Source organism: Zootoca vivipara, chromosome 5 (assembly GCF_965207765.1).
Source record: "Zootoca vivipara chromosome 5, rZooViv2.hap1.1, whole genome shotgun sequence".
Taxonomy (NCBI): domain Eukaryota; kingdom Metazoa; phylum Chordata; class Lepidosauria; order Squamata; family Lacertidae; genus Zootoca; species Zootoca vivipara.
The window spans coordinates 80,191,372-80,217,397 of NC_142588.1; the positions used below are offsets into that span (position 1 = coordinate 80,191,372).

Sequence of the window (26,026 nt, forward strand, 5' to 3'; positions counted from 1 at the left end):
TTGACTGGGGAGGGCGGGGTATAAATAAAAATTTATTATTATTATTATTATTATTATTATAACTATGCACATATTCATTAAACTGATATGCATTACATTTGGGGAAATTGCTTTGCAAAAAAAAGTGTATATCAGGCAAAATTGCTTACAAAATGTGTATATGAGGAGAAATTTGCACTAAAATTCTGGTGCTTTTCATGAGGATTTCCCTCCCTCCCCCCCAAAAAAAAATAATTCACAAATTGCTGCAGTAATGTGGAAGACTAAATTTAAGATTGGAAAAATGCAAAACAGAGAAAAATTGAAATTGACAGATTTGTCCATCTTTACTCATTACTAGAAACATTGAATGCCTTTTCCTCCTTTGTCTGTTCTCTTTTTCAGCCCTTCTAAATTTGTGGCCATCGCCACACATTGTGGTTGCAAATTCCATAGTGTGACTTTATGAGAAAAAGAACTTTCTACAGCACAACACACATAGTTATAAACACGGTGTTATCGTCTGTGTTCTTGTGTAAAGAATTTGTGGCCTTCACTGCACGGGATCTCTCCAGGCCAAATGACAGATTCATTCTATTGCCAGATACAAAAGAGTAATTGATTCTATGAACAGCGCTAGAGTAATGTTTTGATGGAGTCATTTGTCTTTTCCATGATGACTTTTTTTGGTCCATTTGTTAATAATATTACTCCAGCTCTTAAGTGGGCATCCTAAAGAATTTCTTTACTTCTTTTTTTCCCCTTTGAACTCTGAGCATCCCAAATTGCATCCTACATGTCAAAATGAAATATCTTCTTCATTAGTCTCAAAGCAGGCAACCACATTTTGAAACAATACAAAAGCATTTCAAAAAATGCATAATGAAAAGTAAGGATTCCCCTTACAGCATTTCCTGGTATTAAGATGAACCAGTTCTAAAAATGCCATAACGAGAAAGAAGCTTTATTTTTCCTGGGAAATACTTGGGCTCTGATGATGTCACAACTCTGCAGAAGGTTTTTTTAAAACAACACATATTTAAATAATTCACACAAAATGTACATATTCCTTTCAGTTTTAAGAATGGCAAGGTCCCCCTCCCCCTAAACACAAGCAACAAACCATATTATGTATTAGGATTCTAAAGTAATCTAGGATGCTTGACAAATTTGTGGATATCAGGTAAGACTGGTCTGATCCACACCTCCTGGACTATGTGAAGCAGAACAAGATTATCCATCATCTTTCATGATGCTAACTTGGCTTTTGACTCAGAAAATATAGAGGCATAAGTTTGTGCTGGTTTGGGCCAATGGCCTATCTAGTCCAACGTCCTGTTCTCACAATGGCCAGCCAAATGCCTTTGAGAAGCTTGCAAGCAGAACATCACTCATAACACTTCTGGTTCTCAGCAACTGGTATTCAAAGGCATATTGTCCCTGATAATGGAAGAGAATATAGTCATAATGGCTATTAGCCACTATCCTCCATGAATTTGTCTAATATCCTTTTAAAGCCATCCAAGTTAGTGGCCATGATGACATCTTGTGAGAGCAAATTCCACCATTTAACTATGTGCTGTGTGGTGTACGTTCTTTTGTCTGTGTCAACATACTTACAAAAATCATATTTGAATAGGAAAAAAAGTTTAGAAATGTATTTGAAGGAAAGGATGTTCCAGTATATATTTCAATGTAAATAGACGTGTAAATAAATAAATCCTAGATCAATGCAGAAACAGGATGGGGTGCATTTAAAGATACCTGCATGTAAAGGAATCTGGAGAATAGATTGATTGATTCACCCATCTCTAATTTAAAACATTAAGAAGTCCAACAATAATATAGGTCTTAATACTACAATTCACATCCAAGTGATTTAGAATTAGTCCAATAACAGATCTTCATAACTGGAACAGCTGGTGAGAAGTTGATTCCTACACTATTAACTTAGCTTTCACAAATCTTGTGCCCTGTGGGTGTTGGTGGACCCCATCTCCCATCATCCCTGACCACTGGCATTGGTGGACTTTGGGCTCTCAGATTTGTACGATGCTAAAATTTGGTGGCCTCACCTCTTGCACTTCAATCTACAGCATTGTTTTGGTGCCCCTCTGCAGAGCGGTGCCCAGTATGACCACACTGTGCCATCCTAAAACCACATTTGCCATTGCCTATGCTAGCTGCCCTGAGTGCTCACTGGAAGGACAGATCGTGAAACTGAGGCTCCAATACTTTGGCCACCTCATGAGAAGAGAAGACTCCCTGGAAAAGACCCTGATGTTGGGAAAGATTGAGGGCACTAGGAGAAGGGGACGACAGAGGACAAGATGGTTGGACAGTGTTCTCGAAGCTACGAACATGAGTTTGACCAAACTGTGGGAGGCAGTGGAAGACAGGAGTGCCTGGTGTGCTCTGGTCCATGGGGTCACGAAGAGTCGGACACGACTAAACGACTAAACAACAACAATGCTAGCTGGAACTGAAAGGAGCTGGAGTCCAACCATTTGGAGAAATCTGCTCTAACTGTAGAGCACAGAAATCTCTATTTAAATGAAGACTGCAGTGAGACGTCACTAAAATGTGAGAAGTGTAGCTAGCATGGTGCCCTCCAGATGCTGTAGCACTCCAAGTCCCATTAGCTCCAACAAGCTTTTAAATTGAATTCAGATTTTTTTAAAGTGTGGGGTTGTTGTTGTTTTTAAAATGGTTCTATTGTATTGGGTCTTCTGCACACCACTTAGAGATGACTGTAAATTAAGCAATATATGCATTGTTGAAACAAATGCATAATAAATAATAAAATCAGAACTTTGCGGAAGGGGCTGGGGAGGCGCTTGACAATTACAGAACCATGAAACATGCCACTATCTTCCACAGTTGATGATCCAAACTTTGACAGCCTATCATCTCAGCTGGGTGCATACTCAAATGTTGGACTCTGCAAGGAAGTAGAAGCTGTGTTTGCAAGGGAAACACAGAACTCCTGAAAGAATGGGAACCTCTTGAGAAATCAAGGTAACCAGAATAGTTTTGCTTTCAGAAAAACACTCAGCAACAATGAACACACCATTTCTTTTACTTTGGAAGTGGCAGCGTGGAACAAAAAGAGAACTTTCTTCATTGTGTAAAGAGGGGCAACAATCCTGTCATTTGCATCTTCTTGACTTGAAGCCAAGTCTTGCCTGCAAATTGACTGTAGGGCTAAGAAATCCCATTTTGCACTACCGCTGCTGTTTCTAAAGGCAGATGAGAGGGGGGGTGAGAATTGTTTTTCTATTGCTCATTTTAAAGTAGCAAACTCTTCCCCCCTGTTTGAATGGCTGTCTTGCAAATAGGCTGCAGTTATCTGTGCTGAAAGTCTAGCATTAACTAGCAGGGCATTGCAAATGTCAGACACTCGCTCCTTTTGCATCCCAGGAAGACAGATAAACACTGTTATTTGAGTTGCCGCTGAATTGGGCCTAGAGCAACATTTTGAGTCAAATGTGGAGGTTCCTGATTGAAACCTCCAAAGAATTCTTCTCTCTCTCTGTGTGTGTGTTTGTGTGTGTGTGTGTGTGTGTGTGTGTGTGTGAGAGAGAGAGAGAGAGAGAGAGAGAGAGAGAGAGAGAGAGAGAGAGAAATGAGCTCTGCCTACTGAGTTCTGCCTAAAGTGAAAATTCAACATAATGTGGATGCTTCTTGGGTGAAATATTGAGGAATTTTGTGCCAAGCAAAAAAGAGTATCAATTTTCTTTCCAAGATGATGTTGCAAATCCCTACTAAAACATTAGGCACATTTTACAAATAGGTTTATACAATTAGGTCAACTGCATAGCTGTCAAGTTCTCCCTTTTTTAAAGGGAAATTCCCTTATGCCGAATAGGCTTCCTCGCGAGAAAAGGGAAAACATGACAGCTATTGACTCAACTGGGGAAGTACTATTACTGGTCCCCCACAGAACAGAACCAGAGCTCATATCAACAAGAAGTCATGGCTTCATTGTTGTGGATTCAAATCTGCTGAGTTTCCTCCCAGTAGAAGTCAGACAGGCACTGTTCCTGATAGGTTTCAGCAGTGGCGGAGCTTCATGCTCCAGCACCGGGGGGCGGAGAGCACGCGGGGGCAGTGCTGGCAAACATCCTGGGGTGCGGCACACCACCCACAGAGGTGTGACACACATCCTGGGTACATTGTCCGCAGGGGCATGGCGCCCAGCGCGGGCGGGGGGCACAGGCGCGATGGCACCCCACTGGGATCGCGCTGCTGGGGGTGGTGCGCTCCCCCCCACTCTTCTTCCTCTGCCAGTAGGTTTCAGATACCTAATTAAAATTGTAATCATTAATTAATGCATAGTTGTATCCCTTCTTTCTTTCCAAAATGGTAACCTCCACAATTAAGAAGAGGAATATCAAAGGTGCCCTTCATGATGCCACCACCAGAATAGATGTACAGTAACGGATTTGGGAAATAAAGCTTAGATTATTTGGGTGCATCTTATTTTACGTTTTATAGACATAGCTTCACCCCTATCCAACATCTATATAATGTGAGAATAGCAATATCAACAGCTAAGTTTGAGAAAATACATGGGGGATTTCTCATCCAATGTTTTCTTTCTCACGTCATGCTTTATGAACACTTCCTGAGCGCTTGCAAGAATGCAAGGTCATATAACCCAGTCATTATATCTGCCTTTGGGAAGAGTGGAGTTAATTTCTCTGTTTGTGTGAGAGAGCCAGAGAGGGTGGCTGTGCCAGGGGTCAGGGGGCTGTAAATAGAATACTTTCTTTGCAACTCAAAACTGTGTCGTTCATTTGCAACAGCTGTTACTGTGATGAAATAAGGTTCCGCTCTCTTGTAAGGTAAGCAACAAATGATCAAGAACGCTGAAACCGTATCCTGTCTTGTTATAAACACATCTGATACTGCCAGCTTCTGGAAATAATAGGAGACATCTTGCTTTGAGAGGCAATGGACACTTCCTTGCAGCCTTTGTGAAAGTGCATAACCAATCATATTGTTATTAAATGTTGCTCCAGCTATCAGTATCATAGCTGCCAAGTTTTCCCTTTTCTCGCGAGGAAGCCTATTCAGCATAAGGGAAAATCCCTTAAAAAAAGGGATAACTTGGCAGCTATGATCAGTATTCGCTACTACTTCCGCCACAACCTGTATCCTCTTTCTCCTGCTCTACTACTAAATGGCCCTGAACAATTTCGTATGATCAGCACACCTGGCCACTTCATTGTTCACCTCTAACTCTAGATCCTTTTTGAATGAGTTAAAAGTCATGGATCCCAATACTATTCCTTGGAGGACTCCACTTTCTATATCTCTCCATTCAGAGAACTGTCAATTTCCCCCTACTCTTTGATTCCTGTTGCTGAACCAAATCTTGATCTAAAGAGGACCTCTCCTCTTCTTCCTTAGCCAGGAGTCTTTGATGAGGTACCTTGTCGAAAGCTTTTTGAAAGTCTAAGTACACTATGTCAGCTGGATGACCACTGTTTGTATGATTGTTCTTAGAAACTCTGATGGGTTCCTGAGACTTCCCCTTGCAGAAGCCCTGAGGGCACTGCTTCAGCAAGACTTCTTCTACATAATACTTGGTTATTTTACCTTTAACAACACTGTGACATTGACCTATGATAGTGCTGGAAGTGAAATAGTTAAATGGGTTACCCAATAAGAACCCAGCGGGGTGGAGTCAGAGGGACTATAAAACCAGCCCTGAGGGGGAGTTCAATTTTGGTGTTGGAGTGGGAGTTGAATTGCAGGGGAGTCTGTGGGTAGGTTGAGTTAGTGTAGCGGAATATAAGCTGAGTCAGTAACAGCTGCTAAGAAGTTCATTAGATAACTGAAGGGTGGAACTGGATGCAGGAAGGAGTTTGGTTTAGGGCAGGGGTTAGGCAACCTCAGGCCCGTGGGCCGGATGCGGCCCAATCGCCTTCTCAATCCAGCCCACAGATGGTCCAGGAATCAGCATGTTTTTACATGAGTAGAATGTGTCATTTTATTTAAAATGCATCTCTGGGTTATTTGTGGGGCCTGCCTGGTGTTTTTACATGAGTAGAATGTGTGCTTTTATTTAAAATGCATCTCTGGGTTATTTGTGGGGCATAGGAATTCATTCTTTCTTTTTTTTCAAAATATACTCTGGCCCACCACATGGTCTGAGGGACAGTGGACCGGCCCATGGCTGAAAAAGGTTGCTGACCCCTGGTTTAGGGAGTGTTAGCAGGTATAGGAAGGTATAGACCGGTATAGGCACCAAGTGTTTATAATTGACTGAAGACCGTTTATGAAACCACACACTTGTTAAACTGCAATAAATAAACAGAAGTTTTATGTTCCAAGTTAACCCTGACTGGACTCAGTATTTTACCAAGTAGAGCCTGGTTGGTGGCAGAGGGAAATAAAGTGGTGACACAGGGATCAATAGACCATGAAATGTCCAGGGACCCTGTGTGATCACCACAAGCACTTCCCACCAGTTTTCCTGAGACAGTTGTTAAGCTAACCGATCTGTAATGTCCAGTATTCCCACAGATTCCCCACCGAATCGCCCTTAAAAATTGGTGTTGCATTGGCTACTTTCCAGTCCTCAGGTATGGAGGCTGTCCTGAGGGACAAGTTACATTTTTTTTTGTTAGAAGAACAACAATGTCACATTCGAATTATTTGAGAACCTTTGGGTGAATGTCATCTGGACCTGGAGGTTTATCAGTTTTTATTTTCTCCGTTAGGCCTAAAACTTCAGCTCTCATCATCACTATCTGCCTCTGTTCCTCAGGTTGTTTTACTGCAAAAGTTAGTTCATGCACTGGGATCTGCCTTTTATATTCTGCTATGAAGACAGATACAAATAATTCATTCAATTTCTCTGTAATCTCCTTATCCTCTTTTGGCACACCTTTGGATCCCTTGTCATCCAAGGGCCTAATCACCTCCCTAGATGGTCTCTTGTTGCTAATGCATTTAAATAACTTCTTGTTGTTGCTCTTAATGTTCTTAGGGATGTGCTCAAGTTCTTTTTAGCATCATTTTTTTATTACATACTGTTTACTGGCACTTTATTTGTTGCTAGAGTTTTTGTTCCGTCATCACTGCCACCATATTAATAGTGGGAATGGAGTAGGAATAATAGGATTCAGAGATTAGCCCCCAACTTCTGCAAGCGAGCACCAGAAAAATACTCAATAGCATGGAGGAATTATTCTGAGTTTTTGTAGGACGAATAACTAGGAAAGAGACTAAGCTGTAAACATAAAAATATTTTTCCCCAAACACCCCCACCTCCACACCCACAACTTACCCAGTTTTAGCAAAACTTGCCCAGTACTTCAGAATAGACCTACTCAGAGTTTCCTCCGCTTTGGTGTAATTAGCTCTTCTTTCTAGAGGTAGTCCAAATACAAATTCTATTTCATAGCCATGTGGTACTCCCATCCACTCTGGCCAAGGTAGTTTAGTAGATCGGTGCTCAAAGAAGTATAAGAAAGCGTTGTTCTGTGCCTCGACAAAATGTTTTACAAACTCCACGGTAGGACATATGAAATTGTAATCTCCAACGATATCATCCATAGCATCACGATAATTGAAAGGGTTCTGCTCTTCCTCCCAGTCCGTATAGTGAAAAGCAATAGATTCCAATCCCACTTCACTTGTTTCTGGGAAGGATAGTGCCAAGCCTGCTCGGAATTCTGTTTCATTGATAAGGCTGTTGTTATCTTTGCTGAAGCCAGGTGCTCCGTAGACAAGGAAAGCTGTACCTTCATCTTTGTTCACCCCCAACAAGATCTGTGTTTGTTTAAATTTCCCATTCTTCAACAAGGTTCCAGGAAGATCGGCAAGAAAATCGCCATCAACCACTGGAGTGAAGTACAGCTCTAAAAGAGCCCTGTATGGTAAAACAGACACTTCATTAGCAAGTATATCCTGGGGATCTTTGCTCTGAAGACAAATAATTATCTCTGTTTCATTGCTACTCGTACAGTGGAGGAGTTTAGCTAGAGCTAGAGTTCTCCGTGTTGCTTCAGAGGGTAGAAGTGCACCCCAAGGGGCATTTCCAGCACCGCTCTGCATGATTGCCCTAGTGAAGAGAGGATGGCTTTGTGGAGAAAGGAGATGGTAGCTGACACCTCCTGCTCCAGCACTCTCTCCAAACAATGTCACACTTTTAGGATTGCCACCGAAAGCTGCTATGTTGTCTTGGACCCACTGAAGTGCCAGCCGTTGATCAAACAACCCTGCATTTCCTGGAGCATCTTCATTCCCTGGCAAAGCCAAGAATCCTAATGCCCCTAACCTATAATTCATTGAAACAACGATGACTCTCTCAACACGGGCCAGGAATCTGCCATCATAGACATTCAAGGAGGAGGTCCCAGTCTGGAAGCCACCACCATAGATCCATACCATGACAGTTGCATTTTTAGGCTTGGGTGAAGGAACCCACACATTGAGGTAGAGGCAATCTTCACTGAGGTTTGTGTTTGGGTTCCACATCTCGGATCCTGAAAATCCAGGGAAAGTATTGTCTATGTTCTGATAGCAAGAGTTTGCATACTTGGTGGCATTCCAGACCCCTCCCCATTCTTCCCGAGGCTGGGGCTTTTTGAATCGAAGTCGCCCAACAGGTGGAGCTCCATAAGGAATCCCGAGGAAGGCTGAAACTGTTCCACCAAGCACAGGCAAAGTCAATCCTTTGACTCTTCCACTCTTAGTAGCAACAACGGTGTCATCTTGAGGGACCACCTTCTTGACGAACATGTACAGCACAAGAAGCCACATGAGAGTGCATGTTCCATTTGGGTATATCATGTTTCCTGAAATGAAATTGGGGGGGGGATATGTTTTCAGTGTAGGAAGGCAAGAGGTGACTGCATTCAGGGGGGAAATGTGCTATAGCCTTAAATCATTAAAAATCACAAAATAGTAGGCATACCCTGGGGAGACCAAGAAATGAGCCTTACACAGTAGCTAACTTGAGGACCTAATACCAAGCTCTCCTAGTGCTTTGAATTACAAATGTAGCCAAACAGGAGTGGAGAAAAATGAAAAGGGATGGGTACACAACCATTGTCCTCATCATAAGACCACAGGAAGTTGTTGTACACAGAGTCATGATATTGGTCTATCTAGCACAATCCTACCTAGAGATGGTGGTGGTGATTGAATTTGGGACTTTGTGAATGCAATGTAGATGTTCTACTTCAGCGATCCTCATCCTCCCTGAATGACCTCATATTGGGGGTTCTGTTGTAGTGGATTTCCTGCATTGGTAGGGCATGTAATGTTTGAGGTCCCTTCCAGCTTAATGAACCAACCATTTTCACTTATTTTATAGTCAACTTCTCCCATTTCTAATTAGTGTTTTCCCCAAGGGTGGCTAGTGCCCATTGAGACTGGTAAGGCAGACCAACACTAGTTGGAGCTTCGGACAGACAGGCAGAGCAAACTAATTCTAGTTTTGCCCAACCTGGTGAGGTCTACAAGGACAATACAGAGACTATGGAAGAGGATGGTTACATGGTTATCACTGCCTCCTGTTAGGATTGCTAAACAAAGGGTCTGCTGGTTTCTCTTTAAGGTTTCCAGACTCAAAAGAGAGCAGGGCAATTAAAGGCACAGAAGTTCTGTCCTCTATTGAGTCTGGCAACCCTACCTCCTGTGGGAAGGAGTTCCATAGTTTAGCTGTGTGGTATGAGGAAGTATTTTCTTGTATCTGCCCAGCTTGATTCAGAGGGACCTGTGGACTGAACCTTTTGGTTACTTCACAGGATCTAAAAGAATTGGTTTGACACCATTTTGAGGCATTTCATGGAGAGCAAAAGGAGAAATATCCATATCTTAAGCCAAACCATATTTTTACACCAAACTCTTTCCTGGAAACTTTGTGTGTGTTTATTCATCACACCACTAATGATTGTGCTTTCTTTCATATCTAGCTTTCTTTCAGGAGTTATGTTTGAGATTCAGGCCTTGATATTGACCTTAGTAAAATCCTCCAAAATGATATTGCAGTAACTTGGGCATTGTGAGTAATTTCTCCTTGAAGAGGGTGAAAAGATATGGGGGAAAGGAAAGAATTCTGTGTCCTCATTACTGTCATTGTAAACAGTCTGTTCTAGGTTATTGAGTAGTACTTCTATCCTTAAAAGGAGCAGAGTTAATTTCTGTGCAAAATACAGCTGTGTGGCTCATTGAGGGCCATTTTGCTGGCTGTCTGCTTACAGTTGAAAGCTGAGAGTGGAAAATAGGAACATTTTTGCTTGAAGTGCTTCCTAAGTATGCGAGAGCATCAAAGGAACAGAAGGAGAGGGGGATTATCAGAGACAATATTTCACAGATTCAGTCGAATGTGAGAGCAAATAAAAAGCCATGGCACACAGGCCGGATACTGAAGGAAAGGATTTAAAGTAATAGTAGACTTTATGTAAAGCCTCTTGGGGCGGTTCATAAAGGACTGTAGAGCATGATAAAGGAGCATTAACCTATCCTTAAACTTTGCTCACCTAAGATCTTACAGGAAACTGCACACCTGTGAACTTTGTGCTTTCCAGGTGCTGGGCGATGACAAAGCTGATCTGGGCTTGCACAAGGTTTTACATGGAGATGCACAGCCCTGTGTGCATGGTATTTTCATGAATATATGCATGTTTTTGTACATATCACTTGACTGGGGAAGATGTTCACTCACTTCTTTGTTCCCCTGGGTGGGCCATGCCATCCCCCTTGCCTTCAGTGTTCCTGAGAGTGTCCTGCTATGCCCATTGACTTCAACATGCCGTCACAACATTCCACCAAAAAAAAAAAAAAAGCTCACAGAGCAGTTTACATATCAATGAAAATATGACTGTCTCTATTCTCAGGCTTCCATTTGAAGATACCTGACACAAAAGGGAAATGGGTTGGGGCAGAGAAGGAGATAAGAAAACTCAAGTGCCAGTTGTCATTTACAAGTCCTTCTAATGACTGGACACAAAACATGATTTAGAGCAGGGGTGGCCAACTCCCAAGAGACTGCAATCTACTCATAGAGTTAAAAACTGACAGTGATCGACCCTCTTTTTGGGGGTAAGTTGTTAAGCTTTTTTTAGGGGATCCAAAGTTGTTGAGCTACTTTGGAGCAAGCCAGTGATCTACCAGTGATCTACCACAGATGTCCAGTGATCTACCGGTAGATCACTACCTACCTGTTGGACATGCCTGATTTAGAGCACATCCACATGGTGTTTTAGATGAATGATGTGTTCACAGAAGTGACCCAAATCAAGATCTGCTTATATTCTCTGTGTAGATGTTACGTTAAGTAATATGTTTGATTGTTGAATATGTTAGTGTATGTCTAGAGACAATGGATAAAAAAACACCATTAGCTGTACTGAGGGATAATTGTTTAATGGTTATTGTATTTACAGTTGTTTTTAAAACCAATAAAAATTATTTTAAAAAGACAAAAGCAGTGACATAGAAGTCAGTGGGTACAGTATCACATACAGTACTCACAGGAGTCAATAGGCATGGCATGGCATGCCCACAGGAACGTTATGGTCAGAGCATGGGTGGCCAGGCATGTGCATGGTTAGAGGCACTCATTTTATGAATTTTACTTTACAAATACACTGTCCCTTTCTACAGCAGATTGGAGCTCATTCCAGGGTAAATGTGTTTAGCATCAGGGCAGGAAACACAAATATTTTCCATTCCTAAGTGGGGGAAATTATGGTGAAATACCGAGGTGGGGAAAATAATGGTAAAATATATTATTTTGTTGTCCTGCAAATGCTTGAGAGGAGGAAGCAGGGGTAGCATGACACACACACAGTAGTAATGTGGCTATGCTGGTGAAATTCTGTTTCTTGTTTTTCTGTTTATAAATTGGTACTTTTAAGAAATTATAATGTGCATATGAGGGAGAGAAACAGGCGGCTCTCAGCCTTTTCAACATAGCTGACAAAAGACTGAGTGATTGATGGGGCTTTTTATGACTCGAGAAGAAAGCAAGCTGATTCCTAAGCCTATCAGATTTCAGCTTGCAGATTTCAGCCTGCCTACACCCCACCAGCTTCTTCAGTGAGGCTGCAGTCCTAACCCAACTTATTTGGGAGTAAACTATATTGAATTCAATGGGACTTCCTTTACTTCCAGAATGTTGATTTAATGTGGAGGAATCATCAAAAAAATCTATCAAGAATCTTGCCTGGTTTTGAGATCTCTCTCTCTCTCTCTCTCTCTCTCTCTCTCTCTCTCTCTCTCTCTGTCTCTCTCTCTCTGTCTCTCTCTCTCTCTCTCTCTCTCTCTCTCTGTGTGTGTGTGTGTGTGTGTGTAGAGAGAGAGAGAGAGAGAGACAGAGAGAGCATGTGATAAGAGAGCCTTGGTTTCAGTTCAAGAGGGGAAGATAGGTGTAAAATGAACAAGATTACCCGGCTCAAAGGTTGGGCTTTGGTTTCAAACTGCAGAAAGTACAACCGGCAATTTGATTCAAGAATTGATTTGCAAGTTAATTATTAACAGTACAAATACAAGAGCACTGTGGAGGCTGTCTTCTGAGCAAGATAAGGAGATAAAAAAGTGAAGAATCAGAAAAGGAGGAAAGGAGATTGTGAGAGGGGGGTATGGAGAACTTTGCACCGTATCCAATGCACATGTACTCAGAAGTCAAACCTATCCAGTTCGATCCTATTTATTTGCTAGCAAAGCATGCCTATGATTTGTGGGCTGTTTCACCTTGACTTCTTCCAGTCTTCCTGTGGCAAATAATATATACAAGATTTTTAAAAAAGAAAGCAACAATATATCCGGGCAACTCACCCCTCCACACACACTTCTTTTCACAAAGTGGACATGATCCTGTTAAAACTAACTAAAGCAGTGTGTTGTGATGACTTCACATTGCACACACCTCAAAACACATTTCAATGTCCCTGTGGGAATGCAAATGGATGGTGATGATGGGCAATTAACAGCCTAACAGCTACACAACTTCCAAATAGTTCTCTGAAGAATCCAAGGCAATGATTTCTGCAAATGGTGAGAACTGATCAAGCAGACAAGTTTTCGCAAACAATTTTGCGGTCAAATCGAATAGGCCATAGCAAATTGCAATTCATTTTCCTTTCTTTCTTTTTGCATTAGTCAGTGATTGCAAATCTCGTGCCAACAAGGAAGGACCATTGAGGTCAATGGGTTTCTTCTCAAGTAGGCGCAATGAAGCAACCCAATTCAGTTCAAATTCTACCAAATTTGCACTTCCTAAAACCACAGGCATCATTCAAAATCCGCAGTTCTCCGAATTTTGCAATGCAATTCTCCAACCAAGTATTGGATACAAAAGGCCATGTACTAGTGAAATGGGTATAAAATGTGTGTGTCAATGAAAATAACATTAAAATGCATTATATTAAGGGAAATTGCTTATAAACATGCATATAGCATGCAGAAACTCACACTAAAATGCTGAAGAATTTTCATGAGGACTTCATGTGGAATTCATGTGGAAATGTAAAGAGCTGAGTTTAAGATTGGAAAATAAGAAACTGGAAGAAATCAAAACTAAAAGGCTTGTCCATACCTATTCCCAAGTAAAGGCAAAGGAAGCTGCATCCTAATGGTATTCTAGAACAGTGTTTCCCAACCTTGTGCCTCCAGATGTTTTGGGACTACAACTCCCATCATCCCTAGCTAGCAAAACCAGTGGTCAGGAATGATGGGAATTGTAGTCCGAAAACAGCTGGAGGCACAAGGTTGGGAAACACTGTTCTAGAACACCATTAAATATACTTTAGTCTAATTAATTTCCACATGACGCAAGTACATAAAACAATGTGCTGGCTTGCAGCCAAGTGTCAGCTATTAAATATGCACACTGGAACTACACATAATATTGTTCATGCCACAATTATCCCCTATAACAGCTTGTGTGTGATGGAGCAAAGCACTGAAGAGCAGGTACTGTACAAATTCCCTTTCAAATATTTTCCAAAAGCCAACTCTCAACTAAAAGTTAAACTGCCATTGTTTGGTATGAAATATTTGATCCTGTGCTTAGGTTAACGTGAAACAGACTGAAGAAAATAAAACTCTATTACTTCCAGAACAAAAGATTCTTTTAGGCTGTCAGCCAAATGGAGATACATTGGTAGATGCATTTACTATACTACTACTTCTTTTTTAAGTTTATTTCCATTAGTCTTTATCCATGAAAGTTCAACAGAACATACTTCGGTATTCTCATTCAGTGAAGCAATAGAATTTATTCCAATGATTGTTTCCTCTCCTTGCCAATCTTTAGCCAACCAAGAAATCTATACACAAGGCTGTGTAATCTCTATTTAAATTCAGCAGATAGTTGAATTAATAAATGATTTTTTTTTTTAGTTCAGTTTAATTTACTTAGCCCAGAATCCATTGAATAATACTATGGTTCGATACACATGCCTGCTTATTTGTTCCATCAGTTCCATTTGCAGAATAGACTTTGTATTCCCAGCAGAGCAACAAATGGACAGAGCATAACGTTTTAGTAGACTGCAATTCCCATACAAATCGAGCTTAACTATAACTTATGCTGATAGAGATCAACGTAAATAGAGAATCTCTTACCCCGTTTCGTATTACAGAGATGCCAAAGTGTTTTTTTTTTTTTAAGATCCAAGATCTTTAATACTTCAGCAAAAGGCAGTGTTCAGCTGCTTCTTTAATGCTTGCAAATTGGACTGTGCTGACATTATAATGAACTGTTTAAGAGAAAGCTCGCGAGACTTGGCAACAGCAATTTGATCTGAAGGCAGGCGGTCTTAATATCTGACATCTGCTCAAAGGAGAATGCCATCGTTGTTGAAAGACTTTGCAGTTAAGTCAAGTAGGGAATTGGAGCATTCCAACTTTCAGGATTTCGTCAGGGACGGGGAAAATGAAGGAAGTGCCTGCATATTTAGAAGAGCCAGTCCATTGGAAGTACAAAATATAAAAGCAATGCAGCTTTTTTCATGCATTTTTCCATGTTTAGTAACATTCACATGCAGGTCTAAAGGAATCATTGTTATCATATGAGTGGTCTTCATTCAGCTGGCTGGTGGGACTTGAGACTTTGTTTGGCCCCATCACCAGTATGGGGTGGGGGGAAGGAAGTGAGAGACAATAAGAATGCAGAAGAGAAATAAATTTAAATTAAATTCAAAATAAAACACTACAGTTTTGTTTTGTTTTAGATTATTTTTATACTGCCCTTCATAGAAGCCCCAGGATGGTTTACAACAAAGTCAAACAAGCTAAAGATAATACATAAAATCCCAGGTGTGCAACCTGATATGTGGACCACCTAGCAGAGATTTATTTAGATTCCCCACCACCACCATGGTGTTTTTTTCCATCTCTTGGGTATGAAGGCTATCATTAAAATCCCCCACAATGCCCCAAAGCAACATTATGTAGGGGCAATTGTGAGGAATTAAAAAGGGAGCTGCGAGCCACCTAGTGCCAATTTCAGCACTGCTGTTGTTCATCACGGCTACCGCTGCCACTGAAATTCTTGCGACCCACCAGAGGCACTTTGCTGAGTTGTGGAGCAGACCCTACCCAAATGCTTTTCAGGAATGCTCTTATTTATAAGCCGCTTACATGTGCCTTTTTTGTATGTGTAAAAAGTGCAAGGCAGCATACAAAAGCACGAAAGGCATACAAGACATCATAAAGCATTATTAAAACAGCATAAAATACAATTCAACAGATTCACAAAGTGTGTTCACGTGTTACAGTCATTGAGTGTGCCATCTTTGTATCTGTGCACACATGGAGTTGATCCTTAAACTCATAGAACCATAGAGTTGGAAGGGACAACCAAGGTCATCTTGTCTAACCCCCTGCAATCAAGGTATCTCAGCTAAAGCATCCGAGAGCGATGGCCACCCAACCTCTTCTTAAAAACCTCCAAGAAAGAAGATGCTGGTTTGGCTGGTGTCGGCTGTGACATCATGTGTGTGTGAGAGAGGGGGGAGGGATTTGCAGATTGGAGGAGATGGAGGCAGGAAAGTATTTGATTGGATGCAGCTTTCAGCAGCTGTTCAAGTTGCACTCTATAAAACAGTCTTCTGGCTTAAATGAGTGTCTGTTTCTCTTCACTCATTGTGTGTGGGAGGACTACTCTCAATCTGAATTTAAACTTGTAAATTCAAGTCAGGAGAATGAATGTCAGGGAGGAAGAACGGCACAGTCCAAATAATACTGTGCCATCTTGGAACAAAGATGTCAACATTCTGGACCTTTTTAATTTGCATAAATCTGACAATTGTTGGAGTGACATCATTGTGTGCACGCAGTATAGATTTTTAAAAAAGTATTTCCTTCTTTCTCGTTAAAACAGCCTGTGCTCCTGCTTCTGTCACTTTAATTGGTCAAGGTGAAGACAGTTTAATCGGGTTTACTCAAAGCTGTTGACAAGGTATTCTTTTTAGATCCGTCCTTTTCTCCCTCTCTCTTTAGCTCCTAGTTTGTACAAAATTATGCCAGTGCTGTGGAGAAGTGAAAAGTTTGCACTTAAAACACTTTTTTAGCCTCTAGCTGAGTCTTTATATTTTCTTTGCTGCTCTCGGTGCATCTTTAGTGCATTTAAAAACTCTCCAATGAGTAGTTTAACACTTCCATGCTCCCATGAATGCAAATGATGCTGGAGATAATGTTTTACCTGAATAAAAGTAGTAAATGTAAATGCTTGGGAAGGGAGATTGGAACCCACAGTGGGGACTAAGTTGCAATTATTGTTGTGATTATTACTTATTCCTTTGAGCCCAGTAGTGCTGAGAATGGTGGAACCTACGCTTACAGAAACATCCTCCCAGGGATGGGAGTCTGTGGGCCAACTTTGACAGCTGTTAAAGTTCAAAGGGGTTCACTGTAACCACCAATCATAGAATCATAGTGAAATATACTCGGAGTCGAGAGTGAATTTCATGCTCTTTATTCAGCTCATAGTCATCAAGGAGAAGAAGAGAAGAATCGCTCTTTCCCCAAAACCATCTGCTTATATACATTATTTACACAATGGGCCTTGTGTGATTGGCTACTTCAGGGCTACACCTGTGGGCCAATCAGGTTGTGGATTGACTTCTGCCGGCAGCCTGATTGGCTGCTCCTACAGGCCAATCAGGTTGCAGATTCACTTCTGCCAGCCTCCTGATTGGCTGCTCCTGCAGGCCAATCAGGTTGCGGATTCACTTCCACCTGGAGTTGGATTGGGTAGCTCCTGCGGACCAATCAGACTGCTGATTCTGAATCCTATTGTTCTAGGATTCAGCTCAGTACATAACACATAGAATCATAGAATTGTAGAACTGGAAGGGACCCTGAGGATCATCTAGTCCAGCCCCCTGCAATGTAGGAATATGCACAGCTGTCCCACATGGGGATTGAACTTGTGACCTTGGTGTTATGAGAACCATGCTGGAACCAACTGAGCTACCATCTGAAGAAGGAAAATATCTGTTTGCCTCAGAGTTCAAAGGCATCAACGAGTTCCACTTGCAAAGCAAAATTTGGGGCCTTCCTTTGTTCCTCTGTAGCCATGTCTTTACTTGTCCCACACTTGATGTAGGACAGGTGGGTGGCATGGAAAATGGCCTCACGGGTCAAATTGAGACCTGTGCCAGGAACCCGCGGGCCAGATGTCCCCCACCACTACAATAAAATAACATAGTGATTGCGCCAAAGGCAAGGTTAATATGGTCTAAAATACTTAGGCAGAGCTATAGACTTTTTGGGGGGGGGGGTACTACATGAAAATTCCCCAATAATTTTCTCACAATGAAAAGGTGAAATAGATATGTGTTTCTGTAGAATAACTTTCCAATATTAGGAAAGTTCGCGCTACTTACCTGCTCATTTCAGCAAATGGGAATATCTTAAACTATATTACAACCAGTGAAAGACTTCTTTTTTATATATGTCAGTATATCACGCAGAGCTATAATTTTCTCTTTATTGCTCTAATTATAGCTTGTTGTAAAAAATATATTCATTAGTAAAATTGTAAGTTGCTAGTTTACAGAAAAAATCAGGAAAAAACTGTAGATGAAAAAAAAAACCCGCTTCTTGGTATAGTTCTTGTCATAACTAGGTATTTCTTATGAATATATTTTTCTGGTATATTTATTGCACATAAATAAATGTATTATTTTGCTGTTTACTGGGCACTTCTAAAAAGCTTCCTGGTTCGCCTGCATAGTCTTAAAATGTACCATAAACGAACAAAGCAACTTCAGAGTACAAATTCCTTTCGGAACAGAAGGCTCTGTCAGTCTGTGAAAATGCAATTGGTGTGTGATCATGAAGATCTCATTATAAACATCTGTGAAAAATTTCCAGGAATATGTCACGATTTCTGCATACTGTGTAAGTATATCACGGTACCATCTGCTTAGAAGACATGGCTTGTCAGAAGGGTGTGTTAGTGGGAAAATATAGTAAATGTCTTCAAGTATGCAGATATATTTGATACATAAAGCTTGTCACTGAAAATGACTTCAAAACAGGTTGGTGGTAGCGGAGAGCAAAACATCAACCAACCCAGTGAGGACATAAATAGCAGATATGGTAAGATCTTTGAAAATCTCCCTTCAGTGATGGTGGCCTGGTGTCCCGTAGTGACTACCTGTGCAATCTGAGTCTTGCCTTCTCAGAAGTACCGTAAATCCAAATTAGTTTAATGGGTCTTAGAAGGGCCTTTTCTTCTTCTTCTAGAAAAAGAGTTGTCGGAACTTGTTGACCTTTTAGGGGAGCACCCCGCCAATCAGAATGCACCAAAGAGGTGAGTTCTGGTTGTAAAAAAAGCCCTGGGTCTTAGTCTCATGTATGTACTAATACTGTGGCCTGTAATCCTATATACACTATCAGGGCCGTCTTAAGACTATCCAACGCCATGGTTCACAGATCCCTCCGGCACCCCGCCCCCCCTTTCCCAGCCGGAAAGCCGGAACCACACGCTGCTTTGGGGACGCACACACACACATGCTTCGTTCGAGCAACTGCGCCGTGCAAGGCGCCAGACCTGTTGCCTTGCTTTCGCATGCTTTCGCAGAGCGGTGGGTGAACGCAGGGCTGGCTCTGGTGTCTGCGGTGCTTCTCTCCCCGCAGAGGTGGCTGGCGCTGCCCTATAGCTCACCCTTCGCAGAGCCACACCCTTCCTCACCCTTCGCAGAGCCACAGCAGAGAGCCGAGGCGGGCTGAGCAGCTCCCTCAAGGAGTGAGGCCAAAGCGCCCGCCAGCTGCAGGGGAGGCGCCGCCGTTGCGTGCGCACGGGAGAAGGCCGCACGCACGAGGTAGTGAGCAGCCAGGAGTAATTGGTGGGGTTGTCACAGCCACCACCGCCTCTCCTCCTGCTGCTACCGCTGCCACAGCCTTAGGCAGCCACTGGGCTCATCTCCAGCCTCTGCCTGGCTGCTGCTGAGCACCAGGCTTCAGCAAGCCGAACCCCAGCGGCCTCGACAAGGCACTGAAGATGTCCTTGCAGAGGAAAACCAAGATCCACTCGGCGAATGAGGGCAGTGAGCCAATGCCAGAAGGTGCCATGTCTAGCCTCCGCCTCTTCCCAGGTGCCCTCTAGAACTGGGCGCGAACTTGCCTCTATGGGCAAGACGCCCCTGCACACTCAGGTGCTGTTGTTGGCATCCATCTGTCTTGAGAGACAATGGAGTGTGCCTCCAGGAGTGAAGTCAAACTGCTGTGGTCCTGTGTGTATGGAGTGTGTATGGAGGTCCTGTGTTGCGAGTCAAGACCCCCAGAAAAATTTCCCCAATAACTCAGACAGACACATTATTTTAGGGGTTTTTTTGGGGGGGGGGCATAATTTTGGCCACAACTTTATTCAAAAATTACAAATTAATTTGAGTGTTGGCCTTAGGCTTTGGTTAATCTTCTGCCCCACGGTGGGACAGGACCAGCTCTGACTTCCTACAGTAGGAAAGTCAAGTAAAAAACCCCATGGTGGAGGAGATAGCTGAGACCAGGCCATTTCCCCCACCAGAAATGTTCCCCAAGGCTTGTGCTCTGTATTGGCCCCAGCCCCGCACCATTGTGGGGGTGTAAGGACTAGAGCCCCGGAGCCCCAGGATTCCTTTAATGGAATACTTCTATAAGAGCAGCACTGAGGGGCATGCACCTCCATGCGATGCCCCTCCCAAACTCATCAACCAAAGCCTAACCTGCCAACCTAACAAGTTGTGACTATTGCTAAGCAGTAGGCAAAAAACCAGATGGCAACAGCCAATCAGCCAAATGGAAAAAAATTCCTACTGGCCCCTGAATACAGGCAGCACCATAGCAAGGTCATTCTAAACCTGCAAAGAAAAAGGAGGTGGGTGGGAGGGAGATTGAAATCACTAGCAGGAATGAGCTCAACCCCAAAACACTGAGTATTTATGCACTCACCCTGTCAATCAAGAATTGGATACATGCAACCTTCCCCAGCAACACTCTGCCCTCCAATCAACTTCTCTCTTTGTGCTTAGACCCACCCCTCACACACACACAGTCTTTTCTGCTGGGTCCGGCCGCAACCCCCATTATTCCCTATGGGGTTAATGAGCTCTGTCCAGACAACAAGACAACCACCCCGCAGCTTTGCTTAAAGCTTGTAGCAGTAATAAGTTTAGCCAGCCTTCTTTATTTGATTTTTATACTATCCTTCACCACAAGATCCCAAGGTGGTTCACAAGATCACGTGATCCGTGATCACAGATATCTCAAGACTACAAAGTGTGCATTAGTATGTGACAACGGTAAAGCCATCCTAGTACACAATGGATGTGTAGGGAGGTTCATCAAAATCAAAGCAGATTCCCAAACTACCACAAAATTTTAAGGAGAAAATAGGAATATGCCAGAATAGCCATATTTGTCCTGCATTATAGTGGTCTCAAATTTCAGTGGCCAGGGAATAGGTTGCAGAAAATGTAGGCTTAGCTTTGTGAGAAACTTGCATTCTGATGTGAATTAACAATAAGATATTGCCATGAAAATCCCTCTTGTCGTAATAATATGTGAAATGAATTGCTGGACACCTCAGCTCATCTGCCTCGGGCATTTGACATTACACACACACTTCTTTTTATTTTGTCACTTCATAGGTTGGAGCTGTTAACAGGGGGGTTCCTGACATTACATATCAAGTTGGTAATAGCTATGGAGCCGTTAACAAGCGGGTCTGTTTGTCATGAAGCCCTGCGCCAATGTGAGCTATGGAGCTATTAACACATCTGCCTTTGACAGGGGACCTTTTAACAACATCTTCACAAGTCACCTGATATAATACATGTGTCAATCCATTCTACAAAACGGCGAAATGGGTCTTTGAAGCAATGCAGGGGTGCAAGGACAGCGACTGCCACGAGGTAACCTCTCGTTAATGAATCCCTGACACAACAGGTGTTGCGGCCTCAATAACTGTGAAATAATGATAAAAGTGGGGAATGACCAAATCATAGATGAGGCAATAAGAAAAGATCAAATCACAAAGAAGGGCAGACGGGTGGATTAAGGTCTTCTTAACTCTCATCCTGTTATATCCAGAACAAGATGAGACAAGTCATTTATAATAAGTGGTAAGATATTCTTTTCCTTTCCTCAAAAGATTACCCATTACTTTTCTTCACTCCTTAAGGAGGGGACAGAAGTGCAGTTCAGAGGAAATGATTCAGGGAAAGGGTTAAATCTGCCCCTCCCCCCGGCTGCTGCTATTTCCCTCTGGATCACTTGATCCTACTGGCTATGCTCCCCTGACTCTGATGGCTCCAACCTGATGGTCATGTCTGAACCAGGGATATTTACGTTTCCCATACCTATGCATTTAGGCACCTTGATCATGCAAGGGTCAAATCACATGGGGAGCCTAGGCATGCTACAGGTGACTCCCAATTTCAGACCTTCACCAGTAGCATATGGACTGCTGTGTGACAGGGCCACTGGGAATGTGAAGGAGGTGGAAAAGCCTTGCAAAATGCAATGCTTCCTTTAAATGCCCGATGTGATATGAAGGTCTTCATCAGGTGCCTGAAGTTCCACAGGGAGGAAGTTCCAAGAATCAGCAATGCACTCTATGTGGGGCTACATTTGAAGGTGACTCAGAAACAACCAATCGAGAATGTGGAAGCTAGACTGGTGACTGGGAGCAGTCACTGGGACCATATAGAACTGCATTGGCTCCCAGTACATTTCCAAGCACAAGTCAAAGTGTTGGTGCTGACCTTTAAAGCCCTAAATGTCTTTTGCCCTATATACTTGAAGGAGTGTATCCACTCCCATTGTTCAGCCCAGACACTGAGAACCAGCTCCAAGGGCCTTCTGGTGGTTCCCTCATTGTGAGATGTGAGGTTACAGGGAACCAGGCAGAGGGACTTCTTGGTAGCGGTGCCCACCCTGTGGATCGTCCTCCCAGCAGATGTCAAACAGATAAACAGCTATGTGATGGTTAAAAGACATCTGAAGGCAGTTCTGTTTTAGTATGTGATGTTGTATTGTGCTTTTATAATTTTTTGTTGGGTGCTGCCCAGAGTGGCTGGGCAACTGACTAGGTGGGTGGCATATAAATTGTTGTTGTTGTTGTCATCTGGTGGATATGAGCCATGAGTTATCACTACAGTATATAAAAAAACCTCCCTAGGAGATCTCAGTGATTCAGGCAGGGATCTTATAAATCAGGCAGCTCTTAATGCCTGAATAGTCCTTGCAACTCTGGTACTTTTCATACTGCTGTGGCAACCGGTTTTACACTTTCTTTTTGCCTTTCAGCATTGTACACCCACATGGACATCAGTCCCTGGCCAGACTGGCAGATGCCTGGAGCTGGTATGTCAATTTGTCACTGCATAATTCATAGCGCATAATGCTACAATACCAAATGGTGTCAAAAATTCGGAGGAGGTGAGGACTATAGGATTTAGTCTGTTTGCAATAAAGGTGTCCACACTCCTACAAACTCTGGAAGAAAGTTTAACAGCACAGAACCTCATGTTGACTCATTGTCTTAAACCTGACAGACATTAACACTGTCAGGTTGGTAATTATTGTTGTCTCTGTCGATGCTAGAGTAAGAGAAGTTCTTCGGAGGGAACAGAAATAGAATAGAATAATTAATACATACTACCTAAAAAGGAAGCATATACTGAATGATCTCAGCAAGACTCAGAGAGAGAAGCATAACATCAAATTGAAAATGCATACACTTATCCAAACATAACAATTAGTCTGGAACCAGACTTACTTATTCTCATTCATTTAACTAAATGTATATATTGCTTGAATGAGGCAAAACCTCTAAGTGGTTTACAAACAAATACAGTCATACCTCGGTTTAAGTACGCTTCGGTTTGAGTACTTTCAGTTTAAGTACTCCGCGAACTCGTCTGGAACGGATTAATCCACTTTCCATTACTTTCAATGGGAAAGTTCGCTTCAGGTTAAGTACGCTTCAGGTTAAGTTCAGACTTCCGGAACCAATTGTGTACTTAAACAGAGGTACCACTGTACTAACATTATCAATAAAAAGATTGATTTTGTACAAATCTAAAATGAGTATTATTGTGGCTCTGAAACATTGCCAGCTCCATAGATTGAAGCAGTCAAGGGAGGACATACAGGGCAAGTCGATTACACAGACAGATCACCACCCACAGACAGAAAGAAACCTTCCATCCATGCAAGGCTTTCGATCCAGTGGAGGGGTTGTACTGGCAGAGAGCAGGGGTGACTTTTGTTGATTCTTTTTTACTTCTCCTGTCTCCACAGCCACTTCCCACACTGTTCTGCATAGTATCCCAAGCCAAGGGTTGTGGCGGGCACTGGGGTGTGTTATTGCCCTCCACCGCTAGAATGTCCTAGTGGATCTCAACTCAGATGATGCTCTCATGCAGCTCTGTGGGAGGGAAGAGGGCTCTCCTAGCAACTCTCAGTACTGTAAACAAGCTACACTTCACAGGATTTTGTGTGTGTGCAGGGGAACTATATCTGGTATATAAGTGGTATGATACCACTTAAATGTAGAGGGCAGATGGGGCCCAATGCAGAACGAGCTCCTGGAACACACAAATACACAGAGGAAAAACCCCTTGCCCCAAATCATGATTGCTGAATAAATACATACAAATGTTCCAATAGACAAATAATTTTGCTTGATCCTGTTCCCCCCACCATTCACAGAAAGAGCACTGTCACAATCTTCTCTGGCCTTGCCCTGATTCTAACATAGCTGTTGGGGCCAAAAAACCTCCTCCCACCCCACCTGTCAGACTACTGCCACCGACTCCCGGCTGGTTGCCCAGGAACGTACAAAGGCAAGGGAATGTTTCTTACCGTCCACTTTTAATTCAGTATTTACAGAGAGGCTATAGAACCCATATATAATGCCGTTATCCACCACCATCCCCATCTCTCCCACTTCCTCATTCATGATTCTCGTTGCCTCTTCTACAGGTGCTGCAACACACCCTCTGTCTTTCAGCTCTTTGCTCTCCTACTTTCAAGGCTTGCCGGGTTCTGGGAGGGGAGGATCTGGAATGCTTTCTAAAGACACTTTGTCCCTCAGCTGTCGCCCCCCTGGTGCTTCCTCCTCCTCCTCCTCTCCCATGATTTCCCAGCTTCCCCCCTCATCTGCCTCTGAGCTACGACCTCCCTCAACCCCCATTGTCAATCTAAACTGCCTTTCTCTTCCTCCTCCCTGGAAGGGTCAGGCTGGGGAGGCAGTCTCCACCATTCCTCCTCTGCCCAGTCCCTGACACCACCTTGCTTTCAGTATCATGTAGCATTACTGGCAGGTAGCAACTATACTAGAAATAAAAAATGAAGAAAAAGGTTAAAAAGAGAGAGAGAGAGAGTAAAATACCCTAGGATGGCTAAGTCCAATCAAAGGTGACTATGGGGTGCAGTGCTCGTCTCGCTTTCAGGCCGAGGGAGATGGTGTTTGCCATCAGACAGCTTTCCAGGTCATGTGCTCAGCATGACTAAACTGCTTCTGGTGCAATGCAACACCGTGGCGGAATCCAGAGTGCACAGAAACGCTGTTTACCTTCCCTCTGCAGCAGTACTTATTTATCTACTTGCACTGGTGTGCTTTCAAACTCTTAGGTTGGCAGGAGCTGGGACAGAGCAATGGAGCTCACCCCGTCATGAGGATTCGAACTGCCAGCCTTCCGATCAGCAAGCCCAGGAGGCTCAGTGGTTTTACAAAGAAAAAAGAAACAGCTGGCACGCATTTCATTCCGCTACCACCACATTGCTTGCAGGTGCATTTCGATCAGCCGCACAAGTCATCTAACACCAAGCAAAATAGAAAATCCAGTTAATTGTTTTTGAAAATCCCTTCAGAGCCCCATTTCTTTCCATTGTTCCATTCCAAAAACACAATCCAAGACCTGGCAGATACCCCAAAAAAGCAGAAGAAAGAGGAGGGGGGAAATCATATTTATTTTCTGTTCTGTTTGAATTTTTTTTTAGCCTATGCAAACTGCTCGTCTTCCGTTTCATTATGACATATAGAATCTAGCAAGATAAACTGGTGCTTTCTCCCACTAACCACTTTGAACATTTTTACCCCTTAATGTATTTTATAACTTATTGCAACATTTTCATGCTAGTCAGCTGCCTCTGGCAAATTGATTGGAACAAAGCAGAGCTCCAAACACATCCAGTCCCCCCAACACAGAATGCAATTGGCTACAGCTACAAGTCTATGGATCATTTAAAAAGGATGAGGTCTTTTTAATCAAACTCAACATTGTTCAGTGGACAAACTGCCTTAAAAATAAATGAGAAAACACAGCCCCCCACCCCCATTCTCCTACAGGATGTTTGGACTCCCAATGAAGTAGCCCAGTGTCCTACAACGGATTTAATTAAAAGCAGTTCTTTTCAGCCAGCTGCAAACAAATAGTGGCTAATAAATTTAAAAGACATGTTCCCCTTATTGATACATGATAATCAGATACCACCAGGTTGTGCTGTTGCACTTATGCACCATAAATATATACAATGGTAGAACTATGTTACCATGTTTCTCTGATGTTGACATTTGTCT

The 26,026-nt window shown here is 42.7% G+C and overlaps 1 protein-coding gene and 1 long non-coding RNA gene across 3 annotated transcripts in view; one reads left to right on the plus strand and one right to left on the minus strand.

Moving 5' to 3' along the window:
* BCHE (butyrylcholinesterase) overlaps positions 1-14,751 on the minus strand; it is a 50,487-nt gene extending 35,736 nt beyond the window's left edge. Inside the window, exons 1-2 of one of the 2 annotated variants that reach the window (XR_004693681.3) lie at positions 14,572-14,711; positions 7,280-8,792 (exon numbers count right to left, since the gene is read on the minus strand). Coding sequence is in view for 1 of the 2 variants with exons in the window: in XM_035133209.3 (XP_034989100.1) it covers positions 7,280-8,787 (1,508 nt within the window). In the remaining variant the exon portion in view is untranslated. Of the gene's footprint in view, positions 1-7,279; positions 8,793-14,571 lie in introns of both variants that reach the window. The other variant, XM_035133209.3, reaches the window with a different exon arrangement.
* Positions 14,752-18,700: 3,949 nt separating this feature from the next.
* LOC118093669 (uncharacterized) lies at positions 18,701-23,180 on the plus strand. The gene is made up of 3 exons (XR_015950072.1): positions 18,701-18,769; positions 21,229-21,350; positions 22,747-23,180. It is a non-coding gene; the product is annotated as an uncharacterized LOC118093669 (long non-coding RNA).
* Positions 23,181-26,026: the final 2,846 nt, after the last annotated feature.